The sequence below is a fragment of the Pholis gunnellus genome (genome assembly GCF_910591455.1).
Source record: "Pholis gunnellus genome assembly, chromosome: 21".
Taxonomy (NCBI): Eukaryota; Metazoa; Chordata; class Actinopteri; order Perciformes; family Pholidae; genus Pholis; species Pholis gunnellus.
This window is the reverse complement of record NC_136548.1, coordinates 7,738,274-7,748,953: the sequence shown is the minus strand read 5'-3', so window position 1 is coordinate 7,748,953 and position 10,680 is coordinate 7,738,274. Positions and strand designations below refer to the sequence as shown.

Sequence of the window (10,680 nt, the reverse complement as noted above, 5' to 3'; positions counted from 1 at the left end):
CAATAAATCAGAGACAGATTCTGCAAATTAGGATTTATTTAGCAAAACGCACGCGGTGAGGCGAATGAAAAGGCGCATTTCCCTCAAGGAGCGTCAATAAAACTATCACATCATCGCTGTCACATAGCGAACAAAAATAACGATATACACACTCGGAGCACATGCCGCATTTGAACTGAACTGCAGTGGGATCACACAGAATAGGCTAGATGCTGTTTGCTCTCCACCAGTGATCAGAAAGTGCAGGCAGCGCTGCGCGGCTCCGGCTCCGGCTCCTCTCCGCACACTGAACAGCGCCGAGCGGTGCCGCCTGTCTCATCGCATTTGCTTGTGCACGCAGTGCGCCGAGGGCTGCAAATCAAACGCCCGCCGTTTTGCTCCGCGGCTCCGGCGGCTTCCTCATTGGCTCGGAGCAGGCAGCCAATAGGAGCGTGTGTTTACCGTCGAAGGGGGGGGGGGGGGGGGCAGGGGAGGGCGAGTGTAGGAAAGGGTAGGGTGGGGCGGGGGGCGCGGGTGGTGGGGCGCCTCACGGGCACGCTTTCACATTGTCGTTCTCAAACCAATAGGCCTGCGCGTTCACCCCTCCCCGCACACACGCACACCCCTCCATCCTCCCCCCCCCCTCCCCCTCCTCCCCCTCCTCCCGGCGTGTCTGAATCTCCGGCTGCATGAACGAGCCTCGATTCACTACAAGCCTGAACTTCTACGATGCGTCTCTCCCATACCTCAACTGACTGCACACCACAGTCTGCAGCAGCATAGGATGTAATCAATCCCACATGTTTCATCTCTGCGACTCGGGGATTTTCACTTTAAATATTTTTGTACTTTTTCTTTCATTTTAACCGACTCTGCCACGCAAATGGATGTAATTTACCAGTGAGTAGCGAATTATTTGTTCACATCCGTGTTTTATAATCTTTACCGATTGTGCTAAATGTAAAATTCAGCTCAAGTGCTGCGTGCAAGAGTATGATCTGAATGTACCGTAATATTTAAATAGATTTGTATTTTCTTTTTCCCAAACACTATTATTCACTGTCATGTCTTTAAGGGAAGTAAAGGGTAAAATGCAAGCTGATACGACTCTTTACAGAATAATCATTTAAAGAAATCGCTCAATCAGTAATTATAATATTTGTATTAAAGCGACACATCTCACGTTTGTCCGGTATTTTGAAGGATTTATTTTCAGACCACTCCTGTCCAGTCTGGAGCTGTGGGCGATATGTGTGTCACTTTTTTTTGGATTTGACCTCTCTTCACAGGCAAATTACTTGTGCGTTTCTGATTCATTCAGAGGACTATTCAAAGCCACTCGCTTTTCAGATCGCCTCCTCGCGCCCGTAGTTTTATAGATTCTAAATTGTAGATTATTCTTTGTTAGTTTCCTTTTGTGCGAGTGTGTGTTTGAGAGAAAGGGAGACAGTTCAGTTTTATTGCAAACTGCAGTGCCGCCCCCCCCCCCCCCCCTCGTCGGTATGAAGGCTGTGCAGACGCCGGTCTGTCTTCGGCTCGGCCGGGCTTGTCTCTCCTGTTTAGCCGGCCTCTGAATATCCGGATTTAGTGTCTCGGTTATGCTTTGTGACTTCACTTTATTGCAAAATTGTTGAAGGCAATGAGTTGGCCCCTGAACCTGAGCCACTAATTCCTTTTTATCTTTTGTCCAAAGGTCCACACATTTATGATTCAGTGGATTTCTGTTCGAATTGGCACAAAACGCGCATTTTAGGTTTTGAAAAACTGGATTGCATGAGATCTGAAAAATACAATTCTTTGTGGATTTGCTGGCTTTAGTGCTGAGTTCATGTAATGTCGATTTGACCAGTATTGGCTACTTTTGTCTGGGGGATTTTCGTCTGCTGATAGTTTGTCCCCTTTCAGGGCAGTGATGGTTGAGGTGTGTGTGTGTGTGTGTGTGTTTGGGAAGTGCGTGTGTGTGTGTGTGTGTGTGTGTGTGTGTGTGTGTGTGTGTTTGGGAGGCGTGTATGGGGTTTGGGGGAGTCTAGGTGAAGTGGAAGGAAGTCTGAACGCCTTCCACGTAGACACGCACACACACACACTACAGTCGATCCAAATGATCATTTCCCCCCCCCCCCAAACTGTTACGCGCGATCTGCTCACGTCGTTTTGTTTGCGTGGCGAGCAATAACAGTGGATTTAGATCCACGTTGTTAAATGTAGCCTGAGTGGCTCTCTGTTGACGTGGAATGTAAACACCGAGGACGTGTGTTTACGGCCAGAAAATGTAAAAATGTATAGACAAATGTCAGACGAGAGTGGTTTATGATTGATGTCCCGTAGAGAAGGGCCATTGTTTCTCACAGCCTAGGGGACAGGAGAGAGTCCATTTTGCCTTCCCAGTGCGCTTGCAGTAGAGTCTGCGTTTCTCTCCTGTTTCACCCTCATTTTCCCTCTTGCTGTCGACTAGATGTGGTCAAAAACGATAACGTGGTGCTCACTGACAAAAGGGAATTTAAATTATTTAAATGCTCTCGCAGTTTAGAGCAGATATTCATATGGGAAGCATTTAGATAGGCGCATGCATTGGAGACTTTGGAGTGTTTGGACGAACACACACACACACACACACACACCTACACACACACATACACGTTCATTCAGTCAGAGCTGCTGAACTTTGGAGACCCCCCCCCCCCCCCCCCCCCCCCCAAAAAAAAAAAAAACACAATTCCTGAAAGTTGGGAGTCCTTGAGCAGCTTGTCTGTGAGAGAGAGAGTGTGTGTGTGCGCGCGTAAAGGAGACTTGAATATCTGAGCTCATGCAGTCTGTGCACTTCACAAGCCCCTGGTCCACCAGAGCATTTGATATTTTCTTTGTTCCTTTATCGTTGATTCCTGGGAGGTGCTATCAGCATCTACAGAGCGCTAGATGGACGTGCCATGCATTGAGAAGCCTAATAAATGGCTTGCTGAGGTGTGTTTGGTGAACGCAGGCGCCCAGCTCTCACTATCTGAGCGTCACATGGAGCCCTATTTAAGTAAATGACCTAGGCTATAAGGCATACATATAAAGTCGATGATGTCCTAGTCTATTTCACTGTTTATTGCGTCGCTCTTTCGCACCGGAGCATAAAGGTGATTTGATTTGTGTTTGTGATTACAGTGTAGCCTATAGTATACTGTATACGTATAGCGGAGATGCATGGCGCTTGCCATTGCCAGGAGGGCCACTGCTGCTGACCCCTCAGGAGTTGACAGAAATAGCTGCTTCATCACCGTTTTCATTAATAAGCAACAACACAAATAAGAATCCAGGTCACAACCGTGCCAACTATTTAAAAAAAAGCCAAACATCAAAGGGAAAACAAGTTTGGTTAATCCATAAAAAACAAGGATCAGTAAAGTCAGATTTAATTCGAAAAAGCTATAAATCCCCATTGATCTGACATGTGTGTGTATGGCTACTGGATCTTATACAAAACCCACGTTTTATTGCTTCAAAAAAATATATAGAATATGTCCTCTCGAGTGACAACTGCTCGTCAAATGAGTGCACAATGGATCAGATTTTATGACAACTGAATGAGGAAAGAAATCAAACTCAATTTACATAAACAACAACCATTAATCAAAGCAGAAACGTGTGTGTTTTTTTTTGGGGGGGGGGGGGGGGGTTATGGGAACTCTGAGGTCGGGGAATAGATATTAGTCGCCAGAATTTTGGGTTTGTGCGTTTGTTATTCGTGAGCATATTGTGCAAATGGTTTTCTTCATATTTGAGTGCGAGATCCCCCGAGGTCCAGCTTGTTTATGGCCAGTCCTTGTTCAGTCTAAAGACCTAACAACTCGTCCTTCATCGAGAGAGGCTTTTTCTTCTTCTTTTCTTTTTTTTACGGCTGTGAACTATTGTACTGTATATGCACCATTTGTTTGTACCTGAGCCAAATCTCCCCCTTTCCTTTCCATTCTTTTCGCTGATAAAGAAAGCTCCCGTGTGCGTTATTTGCATCGTGTTTGGTCACAGGATGAGGGGGAGGGGGGGAGGCAAAGACTCCAACGATGAGGTGCAGGGTAAATCCACATAAACTCAGCTCAACCAGGCTTTTTTATCTGCAGAACACACTTCACTCACCTTCCCGGGCTGGCATATAAATCGTCGTTAAATGAAACGTGGAGGACAAGCACCAACACTAGTGAGAACGACGTGTAAATGGGCTCGTTTTTGTGAATTTTGAATTGCTTTTTGTGTGTGTAAATGCTGGTTTGTTTGTCTAAACATGAACAGCGACTGTCTCTCAGCTCAGCCTTTTCTTCAGCATTACATCCCCGGTCGGCTCATTATTGTCAGCGCTTTGACGTGTCTCCTGCTCTCCCTTTTGTAGGACATGACGGGGACTCAGTTTCCACCCTGCAAAGCCAAAACTCCGCTCAATGCGAGGGGAGCCCGAAGTTCATAAAAGGGATTATTTGCATCTGGGTGCCTGAGACCTTCGGTGCCTCCGGATTTTACTTCGGATTTGGGATTTATCGCTTCTCAACGGGATGGAAAGCCGAGATTTCGCTCCTCCGCACCACCTCCTGACGGAGCGGGGCGCGTTGGTTCACAGCGCCGTGTCTCGGTTGGCGCCAGGCGGCCACGGCTCCGTGCAGCACCCCGCTCACTTCCAGCCTGGGAAATACTACTCGTCCCACCTCTCCATGGGTCCGCACTCAGGTCAGTTTTGAATGCAGCTTTTTGTGTGCGTGTGTGTAAATGACAAGTGTGGGTTTAAAAATATATATATATAATTGTCTCTGTTTTGTCTGAAGCATATGCTCTGCATATTTCAAACTTGGGAAACCTGAAAGCTCCTTGGGACGAGCTAATTTACTGTGGAAGGAAATTGCTCAGATTGTGGGCTATTAGAAATGAATGGAAAATATGCGCAGGCATCATAAAGAGTTTTATTTTTTTAATTTTATTTAATAAACTGTTTATAGCTGCTTTCTGTGTGTTACATGTATCAGTTCAGTGTTCCAGCCTCACATAAAAAACAAAATATGCAACACAGTGGGACATTTCCCTTTTAAAGAAACTTGGCAAATCAGATCAACTTTATCACGTTTTAGACTTAAAACCTCTCGTGATTTTAGAAACATTATAGGATTATTTGTCTTTATCACACATGGATTATTCGGCGTTTTCCAGTAGCATAATCTTGTCATAGATTTATATGGTTTCATCAATTAGTAAAGTACTAATCATTGCCATTTGAAGTAATTAATTAGAATTGGGTAATTCTACTGCTTATATTTCCCATTAAACAATAAATTAAAGCTATTAGCTGACTGCAGTTTCTGTGCAACGTTTCCTCCTTCACGCGTGGTCGTGTGGCTCCACGGAGCCTGATGGGTTGGTGATGGTGGGTCCGGGGTCACATGCTGGTTTGTACTGGTCACAAACTGGGGGTCGCGGTGGTGGAAGGGGAGGCTCTGGGTAATAGAGGTGCGGGTAATACCAGAAAATCCGGTTTCTATATTGAGCGGGGACGTGACGGGGTGCGAATGGGTTGACAGTGCATGCATTAGATTTAACAAGTAGCTTTGGTATCCTGTCTCAATAGGGGGGAGGGGGGAGGAGGCGGGGGGGTTGTACGTGGGTGTGTGTGTCTGTGTGTGTGTGTGTGTGTGTGGAGAGAGAGAGAAAGGAAGAAAGACTGCTCGAAATCATACAGTGTCTGTTAACTGGACTAACTGGATGAATGTAAACGTGCTCGATGAGAAATCTCATTAATTACCATTTATCAAATGCTTTAAATAGACGTTGAGACTCGGGCCTATGAATCAATGGTATCTGTCGTGTGTAGGATCCACACATCCTATGTCTCCGCTCATTTGCATATTCATTAGTTTTACACAACAGCAAAAAAAACGAGGAAGACGTCCATTGCGGAATTTTAACTCTTTTTTAAATTATTATTACTGTATCTTTTTTTTACAGAATACATCATTTCTACATTTCCAGTCAAACACACTAAGCTCGGTGCACTGTTTGCAGAAATCTAAACTAAACCAGTTTGACATTCGGTGCCTTTGAGGTCCTGGTTCTGGTCTTGGCAAATGGAGGAAGCCTGATCAAAAATAATAATATTATTATCAGCTCGTCTTGTCTTCAGAAATATTCTTACACTCTTCATGACTCCAAACGTAACAACATATGTTATTACTTTAACTGTATTGTGTATGCAACCCATGTCTACGCTTTAACTTCGTACAATCAATGTATAAGGTAGGACTACCAGGACAATATTCACACTTATAATTATTCATAATTTAGGATTTCTTTGACATATATTTTAAAATGTAACATATTTAATAGTCTATATGTTTAACAAATGTGTTATTGTAGATGTAATGTCTCCTAAATGTATTATACATTACTCTGCAATACTTGTATGATACACATTCAATTATTTACAGTATTTACAGTTCTACACTATTCAAATATATTTCACAATAATTATATTAATTTTGTAATAATAGAATATTTTATATATTTAATGAGACATTTAGCTGCATGTCTCCTTCAAATTTGACTGAAGTGATTTTACCCCAAATATGGCCATTGTCATTTTTGAACCTCTGACTGATGGTGAGATTGTTTTAACAAACACACATCCAACTTGCATAACAATTTAAACCGATTACACTCCCCTTTGACTGATATCGCTACCCGCTGACACACATTATGGTCCAATTTAAAGATGATTCTGTAAAGTTGAAAGGAAAAAAGCGTAGTAATGCAGGGTGATAATGCTATTGAAATATATTCAAGAGGGCCTCTCACTGGGTCTCAAGGTGCATGACACTGTATTGAGATTCCAGATATCCAGACTCTCCATGCATGTCCCTGATGGGGTTTTGACTGACATGATGGGCATAGAGGATTGTTGTTTTGGGATGGGGGTTGGGGTACGTGTGTGTGTGTGTGTGTGTGTGTGTGTGTGTGTGTGTGTGTGTGTGTGTGTGTATGCTGGGAGGTTAGGATGGGGGTTACCTTTGTGCTTGCCCCCCTTAGAGATTCAGAAAGCTGTATGCCTGGCCCTAGGCCTCGGCACAGGGGGTAGATATGATGTGGGGTTGGCCATACCGGGGCAGGAGGGGGGTTACGATGGGGGGTTTGTTTCAGATCTTTGGAAAGAGACACAGACACATCTTTTCACTGTCTCACAGGACCAAACCGGGTGTATCACTTACAGTAATTCAAAGTATAAAGAAAAAAAAAACCTTCTCATTCCCCCCTGTTTCTTCATATCCCGGAAAACCTGCAATCCATCAATTTGCCGAAGCCTCTTATTTAGATCAGCATGGTGTCTGCTTGAATATGGTCGCGCTTGACAAGGTGATGGAATGACAGCCGCATACCAACGCCATAAGATTCAGCCCACATTTGATAAAACCCCACAATGATATTACACAGGCGTTTAGATTACTGATAGGAGCGGTGGGAAAGCCTTTGTCTCTCTTTCCCCTCCCTGTTTCACTGCTTTGCTTTTATTCCAGTCTCCCTCTCTTTCTTCCCCTTTTCTGTGATGTTAGCCCCTGGGCAGTAGTTGTGCATGTGTGTGTGTGTGTGTGTGTGTGTGTGTGTGTGATTAAGGTTAGGCTTAGCCTGCAGTAGCACAGGTGTGCAGTATTATGGAGGGCGTGGCACAGCTTGTCATTGAACAGGTGTGTTACTTCCCAGACAGCAGACGGTTTTTGTTTACATGACTGTGTGTGTGTGTGTGTATATGTATGTGTTCGAGCGAGTGTGCGCGTGTGACCTAGTAATATAGACAGAAAGAACGCCCATTCACGCATGCACAGCTGTACACACACACATACACACACAGGGTTTCTATCTTAATCTGCTTGTGTTTCGTGCTTTGAAAAAGTAATAAACCATAATCAGAGTGTTTTTGGTTGGAGTAGATAACCTCACTGCAGCGCTTTCTGTCTTTTCCCTCAATCTGTCCTCTTTGAGGTTTTTTTTTCTTCCTCTTTTCTCTCTCTCCTTTCTCTTCATTCTTCCCGTTCAGTCTTGTTAGCGAAGCGCAAGATCCTGCAGCTAAATCCTGCAAATCTTTGCTATAAATGTGCGTAGCTGTGTGTGTGTGTGTGTGTGTGTGTGTGTGAGACATGCAGCCGCCCTGTCCATTCATCATGATGCTGTCAGTTTCTTGGCTTTGGCTTTGATCTTCACGGCAGCACAGATGAGACACGCCCCTTCACCCTCCTACCTACACACACCTTCCCACACAAACAACTTGCATGACGTAGAGAGAAAATATGATGTGTGTGTGTGTGTGTGTGTGTGTGTGTGTACATGGGTTTGTAATTTTCTGTGTGTTTACATGCTTGTACGATTAGAGACACACACAGAGGTCTGAAGTGTGTGTGTGTGTGTGTGTGTGTGTGTGTGTTTGTGTGTGTGTAGAGTACTGATTATGTCAGAAAGAAAGAACTGGGTGAAAAGAGACTATATGAGAATGTAAATGATAGATAGATAGATGGATGGAGCAGAGGAAGAGAGGGGGGAGGAGGAGGAGTGGGAGTCGAGAGGCTGAATGTTTCCACCTGGTTGGTAATCCAGTCAGATTACCACTGCCTGACGGCTCCCACTGGCCGCCGTCCCCGACTCCTCAGCCTGCCGCCTCCGCTGCCTCTCAAGAGTGAAAGCTAGCGAGAGAGAGAGAGAGAGAGAGAGAGAGAGGAGACGCTTATGTGTGTATGTGTGTGTGAGATGAGTCAGCAGCAGTGGATGAGCCTCAGACAGACCAGACCCCCCCTCACCTCACCAGTGCTACCCAGGGTACAAGGGGCACATCCCGGGTGCAGCGTGCAAGACGACCCCCTGTGTGCAGGAGACAGCTGGTGGAGGCCGCAGCCAGCCGAGCTGCGATTGGACGCAGCGAGGAAGGAGCAGAGTGTAAACTGTCAATTCAGTTCAACTCAAGAAAAAATAAAACACACACACACACACACACACACACACAGGCTTCACGTAAAATCTAAATTGACATTTACATCAATTTTGCACAAGCGCAATACTGGGTTAATTTACCTTGTACCCATGGGTTGAAAACCATGGTTGTTTTGACGCAAACCAAAATATGGTTTAGCTTCTTTTTTTAAACTTACTATTTGTTTGTCAGTCATATGTATATCCTTTAAATGCCACATGCACATTTGTGACAGTTTTAAGGTCAAGCTCCAAATAACCATATTTTAACAGTGATGTGAAACACTCACGTCATACAAATTCTATAAAAATCACATTTTACATACACACATTTTTCATGGCAACCTCAAAACACTGGAAAGCTAATTTCCCACCCACAGCTGTGCTGCACTTATCGCAACTTAAAATAAAATATGCAAAAAAGGCCAAAGAAAATCAGTTAAATGAGTCTGACTGTTTGAAATGTGTTGACGCATTAAAGGCATTAAGTCATTAAGTAAAGTCAGTAAAGTCATTAAAGGCATTTACATTACAAATTAGACTCTTGTGCATACTTTGATATTTCAAGCAAACCACGGCACATCATTTAAATATATTCCTGAATCCAGTTTTGTCTCATCAAATTGACCGCGGAGCAACGGTGACCAAGACTTGAGCCGTCAAAAAAAGGTCACATCTCAACAACGGGGAGAGAGAGAGAGAAACATTTGAATAAACCGAGCGAGAGTTTTGAGCACATTTGCTCTGAAGCACATTCGCTGCACTGACAGAAGACTTTTTGTCTCATCTCCAACTCTCATCCAACATGTGAACAGCTGCTTATTGTCGGTAGCAGTGATTTGAAGGGAGTGGGGTGCGTTTGGTTGCGACATCTCCGGGGTGTGAACACACACCACCATCTGATGACTTGGCATGTGAATGGAAAGCGCCAGACTTCCTGTGGCCATGTGCTCACTCTCTCTCTCTCTCTCTCTCTCTCTCTCTCTCTCTCTCTCTCTCTCTCCCTCCTCTTCCCTCTTTTCTTCTTCTTCTGTCCCTCACTGGCCAGACCTCCCCTCCACCCGGTCTTCCTCGCTCCTCTTTGACCACATGCTCGCCCTCCCTCTTCCTCCTCTCCTTCTGCTTTCCTCTTTCACTTCCCCTTCACTCCGCGCTCGCTCCTCTCAGCTTTTTCGAGTGGTCCTCCAGCCCTCCTTCCTCCTCACAGCCATGTACCTCCCCACTCTTCTCTCTCCCCCTTTCTCTTCTCAATCGATCCCCCCCCCCCTCCCACACACACACCTCTTATATCCAGCTCCCATCTCTGTCTCACTCCCCACACACCCATCGCCTCTTCGTGTTGTTAGCAGACCAGCTTCTCTCAGCACTCCTCTTATTTCTGTCTCAATTTCAGCCCGCTCCCACTCCTTTTCCACATTGCCTCATTTGTCCGCCCCCCCCCCCCCCTCTTCTAGCCTCCCCCTCTCCCCACCATTCGGCCGGTTGTTAACGGGCCCGTCCCGGTGCTACTCGGCCCATGGCCAACTCACTAAATCAGAAACGATTGGAGGATTTGGCAAGAGGGAGTGAGAGCTCAGCGCGGCGCCTTTGAAGTCAGAGAAACGAGAGAAAAATGACATTTTAAACAGCCCGCAAAACACAAGGCTAAAACAGCTTCTTATTCTGTACAGGAGGAGGGGGAGTGGTGTGTGTGTGTGTGTGTGTGTGTGTGTGTGTGTGTGTGTGTCTCCATTT

General features: G+C 45.2%; 1 protein-coding gene across 1 annotated transcript in view; it reads left to right on the top strand.

The window, feature by feature from the left end:
- The first annotated feature begins 760 nt into the window (after positions 1 to 760).
- Positions 761 to 10,680, top strand: part of bahcc1b (BAH domain and coiled-coil containing 1b) — a 54,038-nt gene continuing 44,118 nt past the window's right edge. The window contains exons 1-2 of the mRNA XM_079182431.1: positions 761 to 879; positions 4,346 to 4,677. Coding sequence (XP_079038557.1) covers positions 4,506 to 4,677 — 172 coding nt within the window. The 5' untranslated portion in view covers positions 761 to 879; positions 4,346 to 4,505. The remainder of the gene's footprint in view (positions 880 to 4,345; positions 4,678 to 10,680) is intronic.